We start from the raw sequence: 24,433 nt of genomic DNA on the forward strand, positions 1-24,433 counted from the left end.
TACCACGATCGGCCCCAACTCAAATATTCGCCATCACTCCGACGCTCGGGTCGGTATAATACAGCGTCGCACGATCCACATTCCCTGAACCCCTACCGCCATGTCCGTCATCAGCACCCCTATCACAGAGCTTTTCAAGATCAAGCACCCCATCCTCCTCGCTGGTATGTCCGTGACGCGAACGCTCGCTGGTGGGTGACCTTATTCATTCTTCACCTCAGGTATGAATGTCGCTGCCGGCCCCGAGCTTGCAGCGGCAGTCACCAACGCTGGTGGTCTGGGAGTGATTGGAGGACATGGTTATACACCCAAGTTTCTGCGACAGCAGGTATGTTCACTCCCCACATCTCGGTGGTGCGCAATGACAACCCCTCATGTATAGATACGTGCTGTCAAAGCGGACCTCAAGGACAAGAACGCGCCCTTTGGTGTGGACCTTCTGATCCCCCAGGTTGGCGGGAACGCGCGCAAGACAAATGTGCGTCGCTGATCTGCGCACCGCTCCATACTCGAACTCACACGCTCGCTTGCAGAAAGACTACCAGAACGGCAAGCTGCCCGAGCTGATCGACATCATCATCGAAGAGAAGGCGGCGCTGTTCGTCTGCGCAGTCGGCATCCCGCCCAAGTGGGCCGTGGAGAAGATGCATGCGGCGGGCATCCCCGTCATGAACGTACGCGCGCCACCCCGCTCCCTGCCCTCCCCCCCGCGCTGACCCCGTCCCGCCAGATGGTCGGCCACCCGAAGCACGTCCCCCGCGCGCTCGACGCGGGCGTGGACCTGATCTGCGCGCAGGGCGGCGAGGGCGGCGGCCACACGGGCGACGTGCCCTGCTCGCTCCTCATCCCCGCGTGCGTCGACGCGGTGCGCGGGCACACGTCGCCGCTCACGGGCCGCCCGGTGTACGTCGTCGGCGCGGGCGCGGTGTACGACGGGCGCGGGCTCGCCGCGAACCTCATGTGGGGCGCGCAGGGCGTCTGGGTCGGCACGCGCTTCGTCGCGAGCGTCGAGGCGGGCGCGCCCAAGGCGCACAAGGACGCGGTCGTGCGCGCGGGCATCGACGACACCGCGCGCACGGTCATCTTCACCGGGCGCCCGCTGCGCGTCGTGCGGAACGAGTATGTGGACGACTGGTGCGTGTTTGTGTGTGCTTGTGTGTCGCGGGATGCTAAGACGAACTCTGGTGTGCAGGAACAAGAACCGCCAGAAGGAGATTGACGAGCTCACGGCGCGCGGGATCATCCCGCACGAGGAGGAGGTCCGCAAGCACCCCGAGAAGCACGCGAAGGCGATCACGTTCCTGACGGGCCAGGTCGCGGGGCTCATCCACGACGTGCTGCCCGCGCAGGTCATCGTGGACAACATGGTCAACGACGCGGCGCGCCAGCTGCAGGAGGGTGCGACTCGGGTCACGGTGAAGGCGAAGCTATGACGACATGGATGGGTGCTGCACGATGCACGGCGCATGGCGCGGGATGACGGCTGTGGGTGTATTTTATTCATGTATATGGGTTTACTGGATTGCATTCAAGGCCGACATGGGTGGTGCCTGACTGTGGAGCTCTGTCGTGATGTCGCAGATCTTGAAGAGGATGTGTGATTCCTGTATCCAGTCTTATCTGGACGAGCAAGCTGGTATGAAATTGACGATATGTATCATGAGGGCACCGCCCGCGTCTCCGCTATGTGCAAAGTACATATAGTGTGCTGTACTGACGCTGAAGGAAGCCGTACGTCGCCCCTCCCCCCACCCACCTCTTCAAATGTCTGACGACTGTCGCTCGACTACACCCGAAATTTTTGACGCACGCGCCCCGTTCGACAAATCGACAGCGGACGTCATACTGCGCTCATCAGACAGCGTGGACTTCTACGTCCGCAAGGCCATCCTCGCGGAGGCATGTGCGTTTTTCGAAGACGCGTTCAGCCTGCCTCCGGAAGACGCCGATGACGATGACTCCTTGTACAATGGTGATGTGCGCGTCGTCGAGGTAGAGGAATCCAGCAGGACGCTCGATACCCTGCTACGCATGTGTTACCCCCTGCCTCCGCCCGAGATCGCCATCGCAGACCTGTCGGCGGTCCTGGGGGCCGCGCTCAAGTATGCCATGGACGGCGTGACGGAGGCGATCAAGATGCAGATGAAGACGCTCGCTGTCGCGCACCCCCTTCGCGTCTATTTCATCGCTCTGCGCCACAACCTCTTGGACGAGGCGCGATTCGCGGCCAAGTGCTTCCTAGCATATCCTGTCAAGCCCATTCAAGGCGCCTATGCGGCAGAGCTTGAGGTCACCAACGGGGGCGACTACTACCGCATCCTTAACTATCACGAGAAGTGCTGCGACGCCGCTCGGCGCATTGCGAGCTCCGACTTCAAGTGGGTCTCTTGCACCAAACCTGTAGACGATTGGTGTTTCCTCGTGGTACATGGTCGGTCTTGTGCGGTGGCTCAACAAAGCGTTGTCATCAACACGTACTTTCGGGCGACACCAAGAGTGTGGTGGTGGAATTATATGTCGAGGGATCTCTCAAGTTACCGACGAGACACCTTGCGGAAAGGCTGTGCTTGATGCGGGGGCTGACGAAGCTCTGGTGGAAGCGGGGGCGACGCAATGCCCTGTGTGCAAACCGAGGGCGGCAGCAGATATGCGCAGGTTCACTGAGCTATATGCCGCAGAGGTGGACAGAGTCACTTCAGAGGTACATGTTCCCTTTAGTGATGCACACGGTCGCGGCGGAATCACTGACCGACATTCATGCGACAGGTGAAACTGGAAATTCGACAGGTGGAACGAGAGATTCGTTGATTTGGGCTCTATAGTGAATGTACGACTGATGAGCTGCTCAGTGGCAGTGCCTGACGGCCAGGGCCAAAGTGCAGCTCTTCAGTATCGATGTCCTTTGTGTTGTAAAACAATTCAGACGTATGAGCTGCGAGGACCCCATTTGCTCGTACACGACACATGCGAACACAGTAAGATCCGCCGCAGTGATGACTATTCCCAACTCGTTCGCAGGACTTTTTTTTGCCAGTCACCACTTCAATTGAGCGTCGACAAAAGAGTATCGTCCCGAGCTATATTATCTGAAGTAATAGTACTGTCGGTAATGATTACTTGATAGCGCCGTATAGCTGTCATCTGATTGGATTGGAGATTTGAGGCTCACGTAAACCTTCAGAAACGTTTAAGTCAGTCATGGGACCCTGGACCCACAATAGACCACGGTCGCAGCCAGCAGCTTGATAACAGGACTCTCGAATCCGCCTGTGGACGTCACTCCTGCACAGTAACCTCGCAAAATACAAACGGTACGTAGCTCGGGATCATGTCCCCGCCAAATCGATTCACATGCGTGGAGTTGTACCTCACGAACCGTGACATCTCAGCTCGCAGACGACTATTAAATGGACGTTTCCAGCACCGCCGCTGTTGCCGACATGGCACTCTCTGAGACTCCCATTGCCGAGATCCGCGACGCACCATTTCCATTCAACAAGCAAAATGCAGACGTGATACTACGCTCATCCGATCTGATGGATTTCCGCGTCCACAAGGCGATCTTGGCGGAGGCGTTTATAACCTTCGAAAACATGTTTGCCTTGCCTCAGCGTGAGGCAGTCTCAGGAGCCGGGTCGGAAAGCGACAGCTGCTCCGGCCCGTTCAAAGACGGCCTGCCGATCGTCGAGATGGAAGAAGATAATCAAACGCTGGACATACTGCTGCGTATGTGCTACCCGATGCGGCACCCAGAAATTCGCGACGTCGATTCGTTACGTCTCGTCTTGAAGGCGGCGCTGAGATACGCAGGCGGCGCGACCGACGGCGGGATCGTGGACATCGTCAAGGATCGCATGCGCAGTATTGCCGAGGAAAAACCTCTAAATATCTACGCCCTGGCTCTACGCTTTGATTTGATGGACGAGGCGAGGTTCGCGGCCAGATGCTCCTTGGCCATTCCACTTCAGGGCGTATACGCTCCTGAACTGGAAGACATCACTGGTGGTGAATATTATCGTCTTCTTCAGTATCACAAAGCATGCAGCGATGCCGTGAGGGGTCTTACTACAGGAGTTTTCTTCCATTGGCTGCCGACTGCGAACAACTGGATATTCCTTAAAAGGACCGATGGGCGAGGACCTCAGCGTGGCGCCGGCCCGCACCATGATTCTTGCGCGCCCAGCACTGTAATCTGCGCTATGAGTTCAGGAGGTGTTGAGAGGTCTTGGGAAACGAGGAAGTGGTGGATGAATCACTTGAAGACCCTACAGCAGATAACCGCCGACACGCCCATCGGGAAAGCCGTACTGGGTGCAGATATGGCCGATGCTATCAGGGATACGGCAAGTTGTAGTGTTTGCAGACCGTTGGTCGTGAGTGAATTGCGAGAGTTCAATCGGTTGTTTGCTGAAAAAGTCGACGAAGTAACATCTCGGGTATGTGATGTCCTCTTGGTGCTCGCAATTTGAGGAGTACTGACTGCCTGTACACTTACGTAATACTCATTTCCAGCTAACACTGAATCCACGCTCGTAGGTGCTGCCGACACCAGCACTTCTTCACGTATGCAGCCTCTTTCTCGAACACGTACAAACTAGTAACATGCATGGGTATTCGCAAAGACTGTTTATCTCATCCATTTATTCACTTCGAAAAGCATCGCGGTTCCGATCTAGAGAACACGTCACCTTTGGCCCTACCTTGCAAAGGTTTCCATTTACTCACCTCAGCAAGCACGCTTTCTATTTCGTTAGCGAAGCCAGCATGAACATGTGTTAGGTCTTGCGCGTGCATGTCACACCATGACTGTACTCCGATGCTGCGGGTCATAGCGGTGATAAAGTAACTGTCTCGAAATATCGCTGGTGAAGGTCGCCTTCTCAATTCCATCGAGGCTTCATGTGCGTACTTTCTGAGCCAGAGCGAATCGCTGCGGCCAGAGCTGACTTTGCACGAGATACACCATTCCACATGTATGTTACGACCCTTAGACCATAGACCGGTATAGTTGCAGGCCATCTCTACACGCTGGCTGGTCATCTGTGCACATTTCTTGTGGTATTGTAGCAGACGGTAGTAGATACCCGCGGACGTGGTCTCCAGTTCAGCAACGGTGCTACCCTGCAGCACGGTGATGTTTACTAAGAGAAGTGATTTAGCTGTCGCGCTTGCCTCCTCTGTCCAGCCGGCTGAAGCCGCAAGCAGATATGCGCATAATGGGTCAAATGCGGAAAGGGTTTGCCATTGGGAACGGAGATACCAGATGGCTCTATCGAGCTTGTACTTCAAGGCGGCACGCAACGTTGGCAGAGCATCGGGACTGATTGCTGGAGGAGTGCCGATGGGGTAACAAAACTGCAAGAGAGTATTCAAAATGTTGCTGTCCTCATCGATATCGAGAATGTATTTCTTCGACCCGTCAGATCCCGACTCGCACGGCGTGGTGGCCTGCAGCATCGCCTTAAAGACTTGGGACGCCAGAGTGAGGATAGACTTGAACACACGGAAGTGGACCTTGTCCGAAGATACCATGATAACTTCCGCATCAAGGTCGTCAAACGGGAATGGTGCGTGGCGTACGGGATGCAACTGTTCCGGAGAGGACGGCGAAACGGCATGATACGTCGAAGACTCTCCTTTGGAGAAGGAGAAGGGATGGCCGACGTCACTGCCGTGACGCTGATAGCTCAGGAGTCTGTGATAGCAGCCTGCTGATAATTCCTCGAATTCCGGGACATATTGGTCCTTGAATTGATCCCATCGCGATATAGCTTGTTGAGCAGCCAGCCTGGCCGTATGTTCTGCACCAAGCAGGCAGGCAATGGCATACACCCTCAGTGGCTGTACCTTTGCAAGACGGCGGAGAGCTCGCTTGCAGTACACGATCGCTACTTTGATGTCATACTTTAAAGCAGCATCCAGGACCGGGCGCGCGAGATCGATTGAATCGATGGTCGGATCGAGGACGGGGTAGCAAATGCGAAGGAGTGTATCGAGCGTGCTGCCGTCTTCAGTCAGATCAACTACAGCAAGATGATCGTCCACGGCATTCGCAGGCTGGGGTAAAGTGAGCATGTCATTGAACACTCGGGATGCCACTGCCATGATGGCGCGGTGCACGCGAAAATCGACCCTGTTTGATGAACACAGGATCAAGTCTGCATCCGAGGCGTCGAAGGGAGAGGTCGCTGTTACGATTCCTGATGTTGGTGGCGGACTGTGGTTTCTGACTGAATCGGTGTCCGACTCTGAATCGCTCGACATGGCGCCGAGTCTTCCAAGGGTCAGCCGTCTCCGGTATGAGAAGAGCATGAACTCACGAGCAGAATAGTAATAGTTAATGGTGACCCACGCTTGTTAATGGATTACCTCCGGTGTGCAATACGAGTGCGGACTGGACATCCAGAATAGGCAGGAGTACGCACATATTGAGCGCCTGCACATGGGTGCCTCGAATCTCGATGCGACGGAGCGAGTTTGACAATATTACATCTATGAAACAAAACACCTAAAAAGATACATGCCCATACGCACGACATACGAGCACATAACATACACTATGTACGGTACGCTGCTGATCGTATTAGAATGGGATACCGCCCGGCGCCCCACACATCGTAAAAGTCCAACCGAAACTAAGAGCAGAAGCCGAAGTCAACGGTCATGCGCACTCCCGCCGGCGCTCTGGCGGTCGACCGCACGCAAGGCGCACAACAAACCATGAACACGAATGTCAGAACCATAATAAGAGTAAGTAAGCAAGCGGGTGAAAATGGTACCAGAAGTCAGAGGCACGAAGGGTGGAGAGACGGATGTCGTATTATGTTCAGGCCAATATGTAAGCGTAAGGATGCGCGTCCATGCAACGGCAGATCGGGATTGAACAAGATTTGGGATATAGCGTATGGGTGAATAATGCATATGCAAATAAGTTGACGTGACAGACGAACGGATGATGAGTAGGTGGGGGAAATGTGGAGGTGATTGGGATAGAACGGAGTAAGGGACGCCAGGGGGGACACCCATTGTTGACGGTACTATACATGGCTGGCAATCTCCATGAGAGGAACGGACATGGCGAGATGGAGAGGTTCATTTCTTATGAGGTACTTGAGTTCCATATTGAGCCTAGAAAGCCCCTCGCAGAGGATACTATGTCGACCGCCCGGCCGACAAAGCCTGGCTGGTCTTCTGCAGCCGAACGCGGGACACGATCTCTGAACCGTGGAATCGGCACGGGGCTTGTGCTGCCCGTCTTCGCCGCGCGTTCGAGCGACACAGGAGGCGATGGAAGCCTGCCTTCTGGAACAGACGAGGAAGCCGCGTCGCCTGAGGATGGCACGATCGGATTGAACGCAGTCACAGGTGAGTTGGCAGGTGTGGGGTGCCGCGAGCGCTGTTCGTCTTCTTCGGGGATGGGAGACGGCAGCTCAGCGGTGTTCAGCGACACACGCGTGCGGGGCACCGTAATCTGGTTCTCGTACAGGGGCTGTCGCAATGTGGCGATGCTGGCCGTTGACGTGGACGAGCCAGACACGGATGAAGGCGGGGACGGTACATCCGACCTATCCGGCTGCACATCCACTAGGCTTGACGAGCGTGACGGCGACTCGACCTCAGCCGCTTGTGCTCTGGGCGAGCCCAATGGGTTCGGCGGGCTGACGCTCGCAGTGAGCGGCCTGCCCGTGCGTTCTCGCCCACGCTCTTCATCACTCCCCATCCTCATGCCTCTGCTTTCCCGGTCGCGATCGCGTCCACGTACGTGCGCAGCACCAAGCCCGAGCGCAGAGCCGGTCGGCGAAAGGCTGCCCATCGGCGAGTTCGTCCCGCGGCTCGAGCGCGACCCCGACCGCTCGCGATCGGAATACGATCCATTGCGCGTTACGGAGCGTCCGCGCGACTCCGACCGCGAGTCCGTCGAGCGCGTGTAGTTCGTCGAGCCCGACGTCGTCGATCCGCTCACGGAAGAGCCTGAGGCCGCGCCCACGAGAGACCGCCCCCGACACGTGATGTCGCTCGGGGACAAGTGTACGGTGTCGGCGAGTTGTGGCGAAAACGAGATGTACGGGTGCGTCGTGCCGATGCGGGGCACGGGCACAGCAGGAGGGAGCGTGTGGACATACGTGGGCGGACTGGTAGGGCTGTCGGAATCGGGGAATGATGGACTGCCTTCCCGCGAACGCTCAGTGCGCTCCTCTGTAGCACCGCTGACTTCGTTCACGACGACCATCGGAGCATCTGGCGGGCTCTGCCCTGGGGAATAGCTCATTGGGATGTCGTCTCTACTCCGTCCCGTCTGTACACTCGACGCGCCACCTTCCGCGTAGCGCACGACGCCGCTGGGCCTGCCGTCAAAGTCGTCCTGCAGATTATCGCGGCCTCGAGTCCTGCGCGTATGTGAATCCCCCGCCGGCCAAGCTGACGAGACGTCTTCCGTCGGGCCATCGAAGAAATCAAATGTGTCCTCCATTGTAGCATCCTCAAGATCAGATGGGCGGGGGTAGAACGTCCGTGCGTGTTCATACTTCGGCGGCGATGATGATAATGACGGAGGAGGAAGCGCGGCGACGGTATATATTTGTGGAGATGTCTGCGGTGACCGCCCTTGGGGGGAGGGGCTCGTCCCGATGGTGAAGTAGGACTCGCGATGATGATACACGTCCTCCGCCGCTGGGCTACGAACATCAGGCGTGCCAGGACGGCTGTAGTTACTGTGTGTTGGCGGCGCGTACACAAGATCGACCTCCTTTGAGGTAGATGTCTCGCGGCCTGCGCCGATAAACCGCAGATTGTTGCCCACACCCGTAGACTTCAATATCGTCGGCGCAATCGGTGCAATGGTGACGCGGTCCCCGCCGGTGGACGCCTTGCGCATGAGCGGCGGGCGGTAATGCGGATTCAGGTGCGGGGAGTGCGACGAGGCGTTACCAGAAGAGACCGGCTTGGGCGCACCATGCATACTTGAAACAGACGACGCGCGCGAGCGCGACGACCGCATCTCGATCACGTCGTCGTCGTCGTCATCCGAGTCTGAGTTGTCGGAACGACTGCCGGCGTAGAAACCCGATGGCGAATCGTACGATTCGTCCTCGTATGTAGCCTCCGAGTCCTCCTCGTACCTAACATCCCAGCCAATTTCAGTGTAGCTCAGCTTCCAGAAAGATAAAAATCACTGACCCGTCGTCGTACGAAAACACGGGCGATCCGCGCCGCCCAACCGGCGGGCGCTTAGACTTGGGTTTCTCGATCGCGATGCACTGCTCCACAAAGGTATTGAAGCTGATGTGCTTCTTCTTCAGGCCCGAGTCGCTGGACGCGCCGCTAGCTGAGCTCTCTCCACTCGCACTTGTGCTGGCACTGAGTTCATGCTCACTTGTCGCATGTGAGGCATCGCTTGACGTTAATACGCCCACTGCGACGACAGGCGGCTGACTGCTGGGAGCTGGCATCTCTTCCGCGATGATCCGCGGCGGTGAGTCCTTGCGGTGAGCCCGCCCACGCCAACTGATGTGGGTGTCGCTCTTCGTGTGAAGTAATGGCGGCCGCTGGGATTTCGCATCCTCACCTCCACGGCCGTCGTTGTCATCGTGCTCCTCGTCGCTGCCATACTGATCATACCAGTGGCTTGAAGGCAGCGACAGCAGCTGGGTAATACTCCTGCGCTTAAGGATGGGCTTCGTGGGCAGGCGGCTGGTAGCCGCGGTGTTTCTACTAGGTATGGCATCGGTGCTGTTTTGGCGTTGCGATTTGAGTAGTGAGTCCGTGCCGCGAGGCGGCGGCGACCAATCGGACCCGATGTGTAGTGGCCCGTAGAGCCACGTCACATCCGAATCCTTGAGCCTGAACACGAGAGTATTAGCACGGATCTTATAATGCAAAGTTCGAGAAGAAGCGAGGGCAAAGGGTCAGCCGAAACAGGGTTTCCAAAGCTAGTTGGCAAGGCGAACAAGGGCGGGCTACACGACGTCAGTGAGACACGGCAAGCATGCATATGCATTGACGTCGTCTGCAAGCTGACACCGTTGGGAATGCACGATGTAGTCCACGTGGAAACCCACCAAAAGGCGGCATACCCAGATGCCACCCGGCGTGCGCAATATCGGGTAAGCACTACTCATGCTGTCCTCGCGCCTCGCCAGCTTTATGTCATAAACCGGGCCCCCAAGCCGCATGGCCAAGAGGGACGACCGTAGCGAGACGCATCACCGTCCGACGAATCGCTCGCACAACACCGAACACCGCAGCCAACGTGGAGAAGATAATGGAGATGAAAAGCAGTGCTATGACGGAGATACGCACCAATTCAGCGTCTCAGGACTTATAGTCTTCAGTTTGTTCCTCTGCTTCCACCAAGTGCGCCAACTAGCGTTCTCCAGACGCATGCCATTCGCGATCGCATTCTTTTGGCGGGTCATGCTGCGCCAGGAGCTCCATACGTCTTCTTCACGCCATTCGTGCGAGAGGTAGTCGACCTGGCCCGCGGGGAGCGTGGAGAAGGAGGTGTCGTCGGGAGCGGTGGAGTGGGTGACGGAGACGAGCAGGACGGGCAGGTAGCTGGTGAGAGTGGCAGGCACCGGCATACTCACTGTACTGGCAGGAAATTAAGCAGGAGAGAAGCCTGCAGGGACGCGAGAGATATACGGAGACAGAAAAGGCCGGCTGCGGGCCTGGAATGAGAAAGGCCTGCGAGTGTCCGGGAAGGAGAGAGGGCCTTGTAAGGGTACAACAGAGACAGCAGGTGCTGCGGGAGTACAGAGACCCTTGTGAGCGTCGTGCGCGGTGGCAGACGACGCGAGGGCGGCGTTGGTGGTTGTGGTGGTTGGGGAGAACGATGGCTAAGACGAGGAAAAAAGCGACATGGAGGAGAGGTGGGGCGGATATGGACAACACTGTCGTGCGTGTGACGGCGCGTGTGACGGCGCTTGTGACGGTCTCTCCCGAGGCACGACACACGCCCGGGATCCGGGTGCGCACGTGGCCCGCCCATCGACACCGCCGGGCGAGTGTTTTCGCGCAAATCGACGACAAAAACGCCTCCTGTTTGCGTGCAGCGCCCGCTGTTTCTGCGCTGTCTCCCCATCGATGCGTCCCGGACGACCCGCGTCTGCCCCTGTATTTTTCACAGCCGCGACGTTGGCCCGGGGGACAATGCGGGCGCGATCTCACACTCCGGCAGAACACGGCACGGGCCTGCCATTCTGCCGACGCGCATTGGGTTGAAATGGGCGGCAGTGCGTCTCAGGAGCAGAACATCGATGGTCACGGATCATAAACTCTCCTTCCTTGCCATCCTCGTCTGCAGGCCGCCCTGGGCCGTCTGCAACATGCACCAGATGTCGGGAATGCCCCCTCGCACAACATTCGTGGCCGCCAGGGGCACCGCCCGGCTGTGACCACACAACGCCCATTCAGAGTATCACGCTAATCCCACCAACGCCCCATGGACAGGATGGGGATTTGATTCTCGATGCATCAGCGACCACACCGCCCACGGTCCATGTCTCGGAACCATCATCTGACTCGGCCGCAGTCCATGCGCACCCAAACTTCCCCGGATCTTGTCCCATGGATTGGCAGCTCTCCGTCCGTGCATCGAGTGACATCGCAGCATACTGCCCAGCGACCAATCCCAGTGGACACACGCCTTCCCGCTGATCCTCGTCTGAGCGCCTTCTCCACAGCCATACACCCCCGCGAGCCTCCGGGGGGGTTCGACCCTTCGGCCTCCAGCTTCGCTGCTTCACCTCCCATGACCCCGCACCCCAGATCCTATTCTCGACCATACTTCTCATTCCCCAGTCGGGGCTTCCCGACTCGTTGCTAGGTATGTGTCTGCTTCTTTAGGTAAATTACGCGCGTTCTGCAAAAACTCTACCACGGTCATTGGCCATCCAACAAGCTCAGCACCATGCCGAGAACTGAGATATATCGCACAGCTGTGCGTGTGAATGCACCCACTGCCGTTTCATCAATGCATAGTCTATGTACAGCGGCGCCTCTTCGGTATGGCAGACCAAGCAGGATTCTGTCAGCGTGACTCGATCGGGGCCTTTCTCGCCAGCTATCTTCTCGAGCTTGTGCCCGTTGCGGGCGAAGCGGCCCAGCGTCGTGTCACCGCAGATTCATGTGCGCGGGACACCGCCGCTTCGGGTCTTCACCACGCCCCGCCTGACTCCTCGGGCCAGCTGCAGCCTCGTAAACCCGCCCCCGCGTGACTCCCCCCGCCGTAAGTCGTGGCGGCCGCCCGTCGCCATCATTGCCACCGCGACTCGGACAGCTGACCTGCGCCCCTCGCAGGTCTGAGCGCAACGCATGCAGCGGGATTGGCCGCGGTGTCGCTATAGTTTCGCGCCCTCCTATCGCGAGAGTTGTCCAGTGTCACGACGGCCCGGCATCTGACGGGTGGATCTGGTCGGTGGTTGCTGTTGACTGACTGCTCGACTGGTGTCACCGTGACATATTCTCAGGACTGCCGCCGCAGCGCCCCCCGCATTACCCCAGAATCATTCCCCGTGGGTATCTGGGTTCCGGGGGTGGCACTGCGCCGTTACCATCATGACACCGTGTCGTCCGTAACTTGACAAACATAGCACCGCGTCTGCATGCGCCCGCCTCCACTCGCAGCAGTGGCATATTCTCGGTCAATGGAAGCGAGTTTGCATAACACCGACTAGATCTGTCAAACTCAGATGTTCCCCCGAGCCGACCATGCAAGGCCCACCCACCCTTCAGTGGGTCAATTTGGTGCAGCCGCTGGTATGCCCTGACCCATCTTTGATATTCTTGGAATACGTAACGGAACCCAGACCTGCTGACGACTGCGTCATATGCATCGAGATCCGTCCGTTATTCTCTTTTCCCGCGTTCCTCGCAGCTCGGTGATGGCCCGTCGCAGCTCGGGGCGCCCGCTGTTAGTGGCGCACGTCGCAGATGGCGGCAGCGCGGCCACACCGAGTTTTGCTTCCTGTTGGTGGCGGGCCCGTGCGCGCCAATGTGCGCCATTTGTATATAGTCAGAAGGGCGACAGCGGACTAGCAGCTTGCATGCAGCGGGATATAAGAAGATGATATGGGGCAAAAGGCCGGCTGGGGATCGCTGCGTTGTCTATAGATGCGCTAGTGTTCATTCGCATTCGGATCATCTTGCGGCAAGCTGTTCTCGCTAGAACGGCTCTCAGGTAAATCCACTCATCGGGGTTGCTCTGCCATAGTAACGGCATCTGTAGCGAGTGTCGCAGAAAAGGCGTCTCGGAAGAAGTCTTGCACCTTCGGGCTGATTGTGGAAAGAGTGCGCCGAGTATTTGTGTGAGCACAAGGCAAAGACGACATGAGACTGACTGTGCCGACGGTCTGACGAAACTGGATCACTTGTATGCGTCAGGAAATGCATCCGTCGGTGTATGCGCGTAGAGATGCGAAATCAGGGATGCCCAAGAATCGAGCTCCGATCACAGCAAAGAACACGAGAAAATTATTGAACAGACTGACGTTCGCGTCGTCTGTTCGAACGTGCTTACGAGGACAAGGGAAGATTCTGTTTTCCTCAGCGTCGAGGTTGGATTATAAGGCTACGCAGCTAGTTAACCAGCCGCTAGTCAAGGTAGCATCACCATGCAAGAGCACAGACATGACGTCAGTGAACGTAGCCAGTGTAAGAACGATCGAGAGTACTTATGACACCGATCCAGCATGACATCGCCAGACGCGGCATGAGGAGGTCAGATTCGGTAATTCAGTGACACTCGAATTAGAATTCACGACTGCTTACTGAGCCCCAAAGGACGTATTTGCTCATGTATCCTGCCAACATAGGGAACAAACGTACGCGCAGCCTCTATGTGCATGAGGCTAGAGATTCCATGTAACCTTCACCTAAGTTGAGGCCCGCGTCGCGAAATTCACGGTCATGTGACACGCGTTTTTCTCCACGTGCGTGCCGCGCGGTGACGTCTCGCGCTCTCCGGAAGCGCCGAGGCCCTTGCAGTAGTGTCCTGCCATTTCTGGCAGGCCTGAACTCCCTTCGCCATGTCCGCCCTTGTTTTTGCCACCTACCGTTATAACCCTCTGCGCCCTTCGGCTACAGTCCTGCGATGTGCGGCTCATAGGCATGTCTCGCCTCACACGCTCTCCGCACAGCCTGCGTGGAACCCTCTGAATCTGGCTCGACAGTTCTCGGTGCATTCACCGGCACGCGCCTCGAACGACAAGAAGCTTAGGTTTAAGGAGCTCAGAGAGAACATTTACACCATTCCCAATATCTTGACCGCGTCTCGCATCCTCGCATGCCCCGCTATCGGCTATGCCATCATCCACGACAACTTCCCTGTTGCAACAGCTCTCCTTGTGTATGCTGGCCTCACAGACACGGTCTGCTTGTATCTCTTGTTTCCACAGGCGTCCATGACTTGAGCTCTCTCTCTGAAGGTTGATGGTTGGATTGCTCGCCGGTTCAAGATGACGTCTGTTCTCGGGACCGTCCTCGATCCTGCCGCAGACAAGACCCTCATGACCACGCTGACCGTCACCCTGGCTATGAAAGCGATGATTCCGGGTAATTATCCTTCCCACGTTTGCAATGGTATTGTTGAACTGTTGCCTCTACAGTACCCCTTGCCATCATCATTCTCGGCCGAGACGTCCTGCTGAGCCTGTCAGCGTTCTACATCCGCTACAAAACGCTTCCTGCACCAGTATGTCCTCAAAGAGATATGAGACAGCCTCTTTAGCCGACCAGTGCTCAGAAAACCTTCAGCCGATATTGGGATATGTCCATACCGTCCGCTGAAGTGCACCCCACACGCATCAGCAAGGTAAGCTCATTACCTGACGAGACGGTCCATGCACTCATTTTGGCAGGTCAACACGCTGTTACAGCTGCTCCTCATGGCTACAACCACAGTCAGCCCTGTGCTCGGGCCTCTTCTTCCGTTCAGCGTCACTCCAGCGCTAGAAGCATTTCAGTAAGTAGCTTGGGACTTTCGTAGCGCCAACGCTTCACGGCTATTTTAGATGGATCGTCGCAAGCACAACACTTTGGAGTGGCGCTTCTTATATCTTCACCAAAGATGCCGTGCGTATCGTGTCTGCAGGACGGAAGCCACCTACATAATCGCATGACTCGAGTGTCAGTATTCTGAGAAAGAGGGAAATCCAGAAGTATTCTATTCGGTCGCTAATTAGAGGTCATTGTTGAATACAGCTACATCAAGACTACTACAGAGGTCGTCGCACGCAGAAATCGCCAAAAACAATGCAGTATACACCACAATTTATTGTTGTCCGTTTTTGCCACCGTCGTTTAATTTTTTCCGCCTGGCTTCTTGGTAGGCCGCTGCGATATCTGCTTTCACTGCACTTTGAACTCGCCATGCGTCGCTGACATGTCTGTGTACAATGTCAGGTTTGATCCGCAATCTTCATAAAGCAGACCTACTTGGCTCGCAGCGTAAATACCACGGATAAGGCGACGCTCTTCAGACTGTGTCGCTTGGGTGGGGACGGTGGCTCGGCGCTTGGGAACCCGATTTGTGCTATCGCAGCAAGGATCTTCTGTTCTCTATGTATACGTGAGAGCTTGTCAGAAAAGAGGATATTCGCAGGTTTGGCGCACGCACTTTCTCTCAGACCGAGCAAGCAGGACAAGCAGATAGCGTTTCTGTTCGACAAGACAGGTGCGCAAGCCCTCTTCGCGCGTGAATCTGGCTTTCAAGAAGCGGATTTGTACCATCAGGCCCTTGCATTCCTTCTTATGCTGCAGTTTGATGTCGGCGAGCAGCTCCTCGTTCCTAGAATTCAAACAGACGGGATCAGCTCTGAGTAACGTACAGCCACACCGGGTCAGCTTACACAGCATAAACTTGGCTCTTATGTCGCTCCGCCGTTGTCTTCGCCTGCTCCCTCTGACTCTCAAGCTGTTCCTTCAACAGGCGGATCTGCGACTGCGACTGCTTCTGCGCGCGTTCCGCCTTGACGTTGTCGTGTTTGCGCTCCTCCTCGAGCCGGTCTTTCTGCGCACGCAGCAGCTTGAGGTCGCGGCCAAATGTATCCGCGTCCTTGCGCACGCGCCGCAGGTCCGCCTCCAGTGTCTCCACAGTTCGGGCGATGTCGGTTTTCTCCGCCGTCGCCCGCGTCTTCTCGGACTCGACGCGGTGCAGTTCGTCCGCTTTCTCCGACAGCGCGCGTCGCAGGTCCTCGATCTCGAGAAGGCGCAAATCCAGCTGATGCCGGCGCTCATCGTGAGACGTTTGAGAGGCAGCATGCTCGTCGCGCAGTTTGCTGACATGCTGTCGATCCGGCCTGTCAGGGAGTATCCACTATAGCATTTCGAACCGACACTTACCTTAGAGACTTCTGCATAGCGAGTTTGTAACTGCTTGAAGTCTGCGGCAAGCACGGAGCGCTCTTGCCGCAGTTGCTCCATGGTCTGAGCATTCTCGGCGACCTTGCTCTCGAGACGACGAGCTTTCTGCTCGGCCGTGGTATTGGCTAGAACAGCATCTATAAGTGCATACGTTGACGAGATGGTGTCACTTACAGCGGAGTTCGCTCTCAAGCTCGTGGTTCTCCTGCTTGAGACGTTGCAAATGCTCTCTCACATCGGCCATATCCTACAACAGACATTCAGCGACACAATTACCGGTATTACAATTTGGTATACTTGCAGACTCGGCACGGTGCAGCTGCAGGATGACTTCCTCCTTCTCTCGCTGCGCACGATTTTGTGTGGCTGAGAGTGTCCGGAGCTGCATGCGCTCGGCTTTTAATTCAGCCTCCAGTTCATCAATGTTTCGCTTCGCTTGATCGAGTTCCTGTTCAGACAGGTTAAGTTGTAGCGGCTTTTATACAATGCACGTGTGCATACCCCTTGGATTCCTACTCGAGCCTTTTCCCCAGCGCGCTCCGTCTCAGCTAGTCTCCTTGCCTCGTTCTGTGCGTCGCGAACCTGCGCATTCAGTCGGGTTGCAGCATCCTGAAGAACAACGTTTTCTCCGAGCAGACGGCGTGTTTCCTCCTCCCACGCCTTCTTCATGGATGACAGTTGAGCATTGACCTTTTGGAGATCAGCTCGTAGAGCTTCGCTCGTTCTCGTCGGAGGCGTAGGAGGCTCTGTAGGCAGGCTTGAGTCGCCTTCCTCCAAGATGGAACTATAGAATATGGTCAGCAAATTGATGACGCTGGAATGCGATTGAATATTACCTCTCGTCGCCAATGTCCGTTCGCTGCAATCCACGCAAGTCCACCTTAGCACGGCACTTGAGACAGCGTACTCTCTGCAGTCGGTGATAGCGCCTCTCATCTCTCCTCATGAGCCTGGCTATCTCGTCTTCAAGGGCGGCAATGTGATCTCGCGCATCTTCGAGGCGTTTAGTAAGTTCTACGACACCCAGCCCTGCGTCTTCAAGCTGGTCGAGCTTGTCGTCTATGCTCTCGTTCGCGCGGTCCAGTTCTTGCTGGAGCCTAGCTATCTCTACAACCAGGGGAGACACAGTGGGATCGTTCATCGTACTCTGCAGCCAAGAAAGCTATCGCGACATGTGAGTGATTATCCTATATCATAGGTCATGATGATACTCACATCTCGCAGAGGCCCGCCAGGAGTCTTGGGACTTCTCATAGACAGAAGATGCCGATGCATGGGTGAGATGCCACTCCCGTTGGCTGTCTTATTAGGAGTAGCAAACATGCTGTTTTGAGTCTTCAACGATCTGACTCTATCCAGCAGATCCTCTCTCTCCTTCTCCAGCATCTCGATTTTGGCATCCTTGGCTTTGTCAACGGCCTTGCGTACAGGCGATTGGTTGACGAAAACGTTTAACCGAGCGATCTCTTTGTGCGCTTGGTCAAGCTCCGTCTCCAATGCTTCGATATCAGCTTGCAGCTCGGCGACGGCTTCGTCCCGATGGGTATCATCCTTAGATCGCGATTGCTCCCGCTCCCGTTCAACCGCACGCTCTAGCGCTGTGATTTTGGTTTTCAGGGACGCGATGTCTTGTTCGTCAGCAATCATCCGTGTCTCAGCGGCCTCCAGCGCCTCCTCCATTTGTCTGGCTAATTCAGATGCCCTGTTCGCCTCTTCAGCGTGATGCTCGACCTCTTGTCTCTCCCTATCGAGTGCGTCAGTTGCAGCCATGAGTTTGTCGTCGGCAGCAGAGAGTTGAGATTCCAGGCTCTCGATTTGTCGGACCGCCTGAGCCGCGTTTGCTTCCATCTGTGCCGCATGCGCCTTCGAATGCTGCAATTCCTGGCTGGCCTTCCGTAGGTCCTCATCTGACTTTCGCACATGCTGGAACACCTCCTCGAGCTCGGCGTTCTTCGCGTGGACCTCCTCCTCGAGCTCAGCCTTCAGATTCTTCTCCTGGTGAAGTTGTTTGTCGAGATCGTCAATCTTTTCGTCGGCTCTCATCACTTCCTGCTCGAGCTCTTGGATCTGGCCAGTCGCATTCCTGAGTTCCCCTGTCATCTGGGCGACGCGCTCGCTCATCGCATTCAGCTCCGAGGCCAGCTCTTGCCCGCTGCTTTGGAGAGCGGCTTCCGCCTTCTTCGCTCTCTCCTCAAACATATCCTTCTCCGCTAGAGTGGTTGCGAGGTGCCTTTCCGCATCCCTGATAGCCGCGTTCTTGTGCTGCTCTGCGGCTATTGCTGCACCTTCCGCCTTCACTAGCTTCTCCTCTAAATCTTGTATGATCCCGGAGACGCCCTTCTCCACCTCGGTCATGCGTTCCCGCCACCTGTCCTTGTCGCGAGTTCTCTCATGCTTTTCCCGGGATAGAGCCTCTTCAGCCTTCTCCTTATCCTCTGTGCGCTGCTGCAAATCTTGCTTCAACTCCTCGATCATTTCCTCGAGTGCTGCTTTCTCCTCCACCCAGCCTTCTTCTGCGACATCGTTCAGGCCGATCCCAGGGCCCGCGCTGACGCGTCTTCCGCTTGACCTCCTGCGAGACTGCTGGTTATGCTGAGACGTCTCCGGTGTTGTGCTCGGCTCTGCATTCGCGTTTTTGCCATATTTCTCCTCATAGGTCCTCAAGCGGGACACGAGGGTCTCGTTCTCCTCTTGCAAACGCCTGTTGAGGCCATGCAGATAACTGTTCAGCTTGCCTGCATTGAACCGCCCGACGCCGTGACCCCTTTCACCGAGGCCCATTACAGGGTCAAACGAGGCGTTGGCACGCACGTGTGTCGTCAAGTCATGAGAGGATGCAGTCGATACGAACGAGGCGCGGTCCATCGTCGCATCGTATGGTGACTGAGCTCCTGACGGAATGGGAGAGTGTGGCGGCGCTGGCGACATAGACTCCGAGGTTGCCTCCGAGCTGGACACAGACTCCGCCTGGGAGGCAGCTGGCCACGCTTGGGTCAGCGGATGAGACAGCCTCGGTCGAGGTTGAGGGCGGGGAGTCACGCCTGCAAACGCCGCCTGCAGGTTCATACCGGGCGTGGTCGGCGCACGCACCTGAGACACATCGCCGCCGCGGTGAGGATGTGGAGTGGGATACTTCAACCGTGGACGGGCCGTCGAATTGATGACGGACAAGAGAAACGAACGTTTGTGTGCATATGGCGTCGTCGGGTCAGAGCCGTCCTGGTCTTGTCCAGCCTCGGTTTCATACTCTTCATGATATTTCTCTGCATGTGGCAGCTGCTGCGGCTCGGGCGTATATAGTGGCAGTGCAGTTGCGAAGCGAGCCCTGGGACGTGAGTGGAATGCGGGTGTAGGTGTGAACATCGCCGAGGGGGCAGGAGAAGAGAATACGGTGGATAGCGCTATGGGATCGCGGGTCTCCTCCTCGTGTTCAGATTGTGTTGGTGCGTCAGACGAGAAGGTGGGTTCCTTGCGTCCCTCTTCACCTGGATCGCTGATCTCGATGCCACGAGAAAGCGTGTCCGTGAGATCCATCTCGTCGCGCGATTGACCCTCCTCGCTTTGAGTCATCTCAGCTTCGTCTACCTGAGCGGCGGAGTTGTCCTGGGTTACTTCGACACCTGCAGGGGACGCTGCAGCTGAAGGGGGCAGTGGAACAGAGAGCGCTGCGAGGGGTGACGCTGTCGCCGATCGTGGATACCCAAAAGACCTACTACTATGAGGAGTCGAATGTGAAGACGATGAGGAAGGAGAGGGGGTAGTGCGGGTCAAAGAAGGAGTTCGGGTGCGGGATAAGGGGCGCCTGAGGGAGACATTGCGCAATTTGTCGAATGGCGACGGCTGGAATAGTGATGTGAAGGAGGGCCCGGGATGTGGCATGCAATTTAGCACTTGCCTTCTTCTCCGATCGTAGGCTTACTGAATAGTCATACCTCTTCTGAGGCGTGGGCGCCCCCAAGCTTTCGGGAGAGCCAGGACGACTCACAGAGCGAAGAGCCTCAGAGATATCCAAATCCACATCCACTTCCTCGCCAATGCGCGCTGCGAACGCCGAGACATATGCTTCCGAGACGGAGCTACCCGTGCTGTCCTGGTCACTACTTCGGATGTCCATATCAATGCCTGGGTTCATATCGGGCAAGCTAGGAATGGAGCTGATATCGAAAGTATCCTCCCGCTCCTGCGGTTGTTTAGCCAGGCTTCCTCGGGAAATCGACGCAGTCTTGCTTGAGCGAGACGCGAGCGAGTTGGCGAAGCGGGCCGTACTGGCAGCACTTGATGGGGGTCGAACGGTTGACATTGTATGCGAGGACAGAGCAGCAGGGGTGGAATGTAATGGCAAGGGTTCTTGAAGAACGTTGGATTCATCATTTAATTCTGATACTTGATCTGCAGAATCCTCAAACGCAGGAAGGGAGGGCAGTGAGGGCATGTCTTGCCCTTCACCAGCTTCTATCCTCCGCCAGACTCGCGATGGTGTCTCGAGCATTCCGGCCATCTTTGCTGGTACGCGGTGTCTTGTCTGGCTAAATTTCTGGAATGTGAGGCCTAGTTTGAGTGGCCAGAAGTGCCTGTGCGCAAGGACGGCAGTTTGCAGTATGAAGGCGACAGACCAGGTCAGACAAACAAAAGCAAGAGGGGCGACACTGACCACTGAACCGGACCAACTCCGAGACGCGACGCGACAAAGGCACGTGATCGAGAGTACGTTAGGGCCGCCACATTCGAATTCAGCTGAACGTACTGCAGCCACATACTGCATGTTACAATCCCCGAACGAACAGCGACTCGCTCGTCATCATACACCATACTGTCATAGTCATATTCTCAGTTTCTCGTCGATCATTAGGTCTGGTCACTTTAGTTTCACTAATGAACCTTCCTCGGGCTCACTGGCCGCCCCCAAGTCTCTAGTATTCTTGAGCCAACACTGCAGCTTCGTGCTATGTCCTCCGATTCAGATGCCGAGTCTATCGTCACACCCGATCTTTTGCCAAAGCCGGAACCGATCTGTGCTGAGTCGCCTTTTAACAGAGCAGACGCGGACGTCATCATCCGTTCGTCCAACGCAGTGGACTTCCGTGTACATCGCAACATTTTGGTTATAGATTCTCCCTTCTTTGAGAGCATGTTTAGTCTCCCACAGCCGTGTGTCTCGACAGATAATCTCGATGCGGTCGAAATCACGGAGGACAGCCGTACATTGGATACTATCCTGCGCATTTGTTACCCCGTTCTGGACCCAGAGATCAACACGCTTGGGCTAGCGCGTTCTTCACTTCAGGCGGCACTCAAGTATGACATGCAAGCGGCGATCGTCTTCTGCAAGCGCGCTCTGCAAGGGTTCATCCCGGCCGAGCCTTTGCGAGTGTACGCAATCGCGTGTCTGCTAGGAACAGAGACAGGGGCTAGAAAAGCTGCTATCGAGGCTGTCTCACAAGGTGCTGTAAGCGGAAATTACATCGCCGAACTGGAAGAACTCCCCGCGGGCTGCTATCATCGACTTCTACAATACCAGCGTCACCAAAGTCTCACCGGCATCCGGTTTACGTCCCCTCCACGCATACCAACAGAGCTTTCTGGAACAGCTAGAGAGCAATCAGTGGCCAGCTCGCTTACACCCGAACACAGCGCACCCCATCCCTTCGACGATGTCGATGCCGATACCATGATTGTGACGTCAGACGATCTCCACTTCCATGTCCACGGGGGTATCGTTGCACTGGCTTCTCCGGTGCTAAAGGACATGCTACAACACTCAAGCATGCGTTCCCGTGTCGGCGATGAACCGGGATCCGATCCTCACAGGGCGACTACTATTCGCATCGATGAAGACAGTGCAACATTGACCGAGCTCCTCCTACCATGTTATCCCTTCAGTCGTCTTGTCAAACCCAAAATCGATATTTTACGGCCCGTACTTCGTGCCGCCGAGAAATACAAGATGAACAGAGTCATTGAATTCTTGCGCGAACTTTGGTCAACCACTTTAGAGTCGTCCCCACTGCGCGCGTTTTTGTTGGCGGTATCTGTTGAATGGCGAGACGAGGCCGAAGCCGCTGCGAAGTTGTTACTGCAGCAAGACGACACATCATTGGAGGCTGACTACATCTGTGACATGGAGACTACATCTGCGGGCCCCTACTTCCGGTTGCTACAATATCACAAGATGTGTGCCGAAAAGGGTTCTGCGCTCGTGTCCACCGAATTCAATGGCTTTCGTCATCTATGCGGAGGCCGTTGATATGTAGCGGTTGCAAAGGAAATTATGGGTGCGATCGGGAAGCCAATTGGGCTCCACCTTATGTCCAAAGCATTACTGCAAAACTGAGGACAAATTCTTTGACGGAGGTCCTTCAAGACGAATCACTCCTATACGCGCTAGGACAGAAAGTAGGTGAGTGTACAAGGTGTCAGGAGCGAGCGAACGAGATCTTTGCAATTCATAATCGGTTTAAGAAGGTCGTAGCCCAGGTCATTGCTGAGGTACGTTTGTCCGTATTGTTGCTGAAGACTTTTAAATCCAACCTCACTGCACAGGTCGATGTGAAGATGCTTTTCACTTGAGGGCGGTGATATGTCGTGAGACGCCCCTCAAAATATCAATAGTACCTGCTGCACTCGTGTTGCGTGTTGAGCAGATTGAATATTAATTCCGCCAGCTCATAGCAAAATGAAGTGTGGAATCCATGGTATCGCCACTAGTTCAGATCCAACATGATGTATCGGTACGGTGAAGTCTCTGTGACTTCGTTCAAATTCTCCGAGTGCTTGCAGTAAGGATCCGGTAAGGAAACACCATAATCCTGCCTCTTGGTATATCAGAAATTGTAGATGCGCAATCTTCAATTCCAAATCTCAGACATCCTTTCCCTACCGATGCTTGGGGTACTGTCAAGTCAAACTGATATTTTCCTGCATGGCTTGTATATTATGGAATGCAAATGGATGATTAGCTGTATGACATAATGCAAGTTATCTCTAATTTAATAGTATACTAGTTTTCTCTCGACCACAATTCATGTTCTCCTTACAGCGATGAGATGGGACTTCTCTGATATACCGGTCAGTGACAATATCGAGGTCCACCATTGTCACGAGTTGGTACGGCGTCTAGCCGTTTTTTAATTTTTTCCTTTTCGCGGGCTCGAACCCGCGACCTCTGTACTACCTGCCTGATATGGACACGTCGTTATCTACTGTACGATAAGATTAGATAGGACGGCAGGGCACGGCACAGCTCGGGCTCCGCTGACACAGCCGCTCTGACTCACCGGCCCCCGGGGCCGCGTCGGCATGCTGTGCACGGACCAGCTGCGCATGGACCAGTGCGCACAGCCTGCCCTTAACCTCCCCTGTATATAAGCCGGCCTCTGCTGCCCTAGGGACCTTAGTTTCGACCTCTTGTCCCTAGGTCAGTAAGCCCTCAGTTGTATTCTCTCTTACCCTACTAACTAATACATTTTCTTGTCCCTAGCCTTAGGTTTGAGCGTTGCTCACCATCGCTTTGGTGAGATCTAGTCGAACGCCCCCAGCTCTTTAGGTTTTCCCTGTCGCTTGACCTCAAGTCACGACATTAGGTCGAAACTCCCCAATGCTGCCGGCGTTCCAAAACAAAAAACACTCATCTTCTATCACAAAACCTACAAACCCACCTTATAGCTTGATATTGAGGGGGGGAGATAATAGCACTTAAGTATGGGGAGGTAATGCTGTTAAGCGCAACAACGAAAGTGAATAGAACTGGGGGACAGGGTGCCCCAGGATGCTGCCTTATATACATGAGGGAAAACCCCCCAGGGACCGGTAATGGACCCCTGGTACCTAGCTGGGTAAGGATTACTAAGTATCATGTGCTCTATGATGTCATATATGATGTCATAGTCTGGCCCTGCCCTGCCCTGGGCCTAGGGTCCAGAATTGACCGGCCTATGGCCTAGTGCCTGAGCCTAGCTCCTACCTATGATGTCAGAATGATGTCATGGTCCAGAAGGAGTCTGGTTTCTATCTAGAAAAGGTCTGGCATCAGAGTCCAGCCTGATGTGTCCAGAACAAGATCATGTGTCGCTTATTT

General features: G+C 55.7%; 4 protein-coding genes across 4 annotated transcripts; 3 read left to right on the forward strand and 1 right to left on the reverse strand.

Moving 5' to 3' along the window:
• Positions 1 to 100: 100 nt before the first annotated feature.
• POSPLADRAFT_1073876 (hypothetical protein) lies at positions 101 to 1,433 on the forward strand (the record flags this gene model as incomplete). The annotated part of the gene is made up of 6 exons (XM_024482651.1): positions 101 to 164; positions 222 to 328; positions 383 to 478; positions 534 to 674; positions 731 to 1,134; positions 1,193 to 1,433. The coding sequence occupies 6 exons, from the start codon at positions 101 to 103 to the stop codon at positions 1,431 to 1,433; spliced, it is 1,053 nt and encodes a 350-aa protein (XP_024341149.1).
• Positions 1,434 to 4,265: 2,832 nt separating this feature from the next.
• Positions 4,266 to 11,783, reverse strand: POSPLADRAFT_1045430 (hypothetical protein; the record flags this gene model as incomplete). Its single annotated transcript, XM_024478750.1, has 7 exons — positions 4,266 to 4,483; positions 4,518 to 4,594; positions 4,910 to 6,292; positions 6,426 to 6,492; positions 7,111 to 7,971; positions 11,275 to 11,387; positions 11,542 to 11,783. 7 exons carry the CDS (start codon positions 11,781 to 11,783, stop codon positions 4,266 to 4,268), a joined length of 2,961 nt encoding a protein of 986 aa, XP_024341150.1.
• A 2,241-nt stretch (positions 11,784 to 14,024) lies between these two features.
• POSPLADRAFT_1136734 (hypothetical protein) lies at positions 14,025 to 15,108 on the forward strand (the record flags this gene model as incomplete). The annotated part of the gene is made up of 6 exons (XM_024484724.1): positions 14,025 to 14,366; positions 14,424 to 14,550; positions 14,604 to 14,689; positions 14,741 to 14,809; positions 14,856 to 14,959; positions 15,009 to 15,108. 6 exons carry the CDS (start codon positions 14,025 to 14,027, stop codon positions 15,106 to 15,108), a joined length of 828 nt encoding a protein of 275 aa, XP_024341151.1.
• A 6,196-nt stretch (positions 15,109 to 21,304) lies between these two features.
• Positions 21,305 to 22,603, forward strand: POSPLADRAFT_1032742 (hypothetical protein; the record flags this gene model as incomplete). Its single annotated transcript, XM_024476881.1, has 1 exon — positions 21,305 to 22,603. One exon carries the CDS (start codon positions 21,305 to 21,307, stop codon positions 22,601 to 22,603), a length of 1,299 nt encoding a protein of 432 aa, XP_024341152.1.
• Positions 22,604 to 24,433: the final 1,830 nt, after the last annotated feature.

This window comes from Postia placenta (genome assembly GCF_002117355.1).
Source record: "Postia placenta MAD-698-R-SB12 unplaced genomic scaffold POSPLAscaffold_4, whole genome shotgun sequence".
NCBI lineage: Eukaryota > Fungi > Basidiomycota > Agaricomycetes > Polyporales > Adustoporiaceae > Rhodonia > Rhodonia placenta.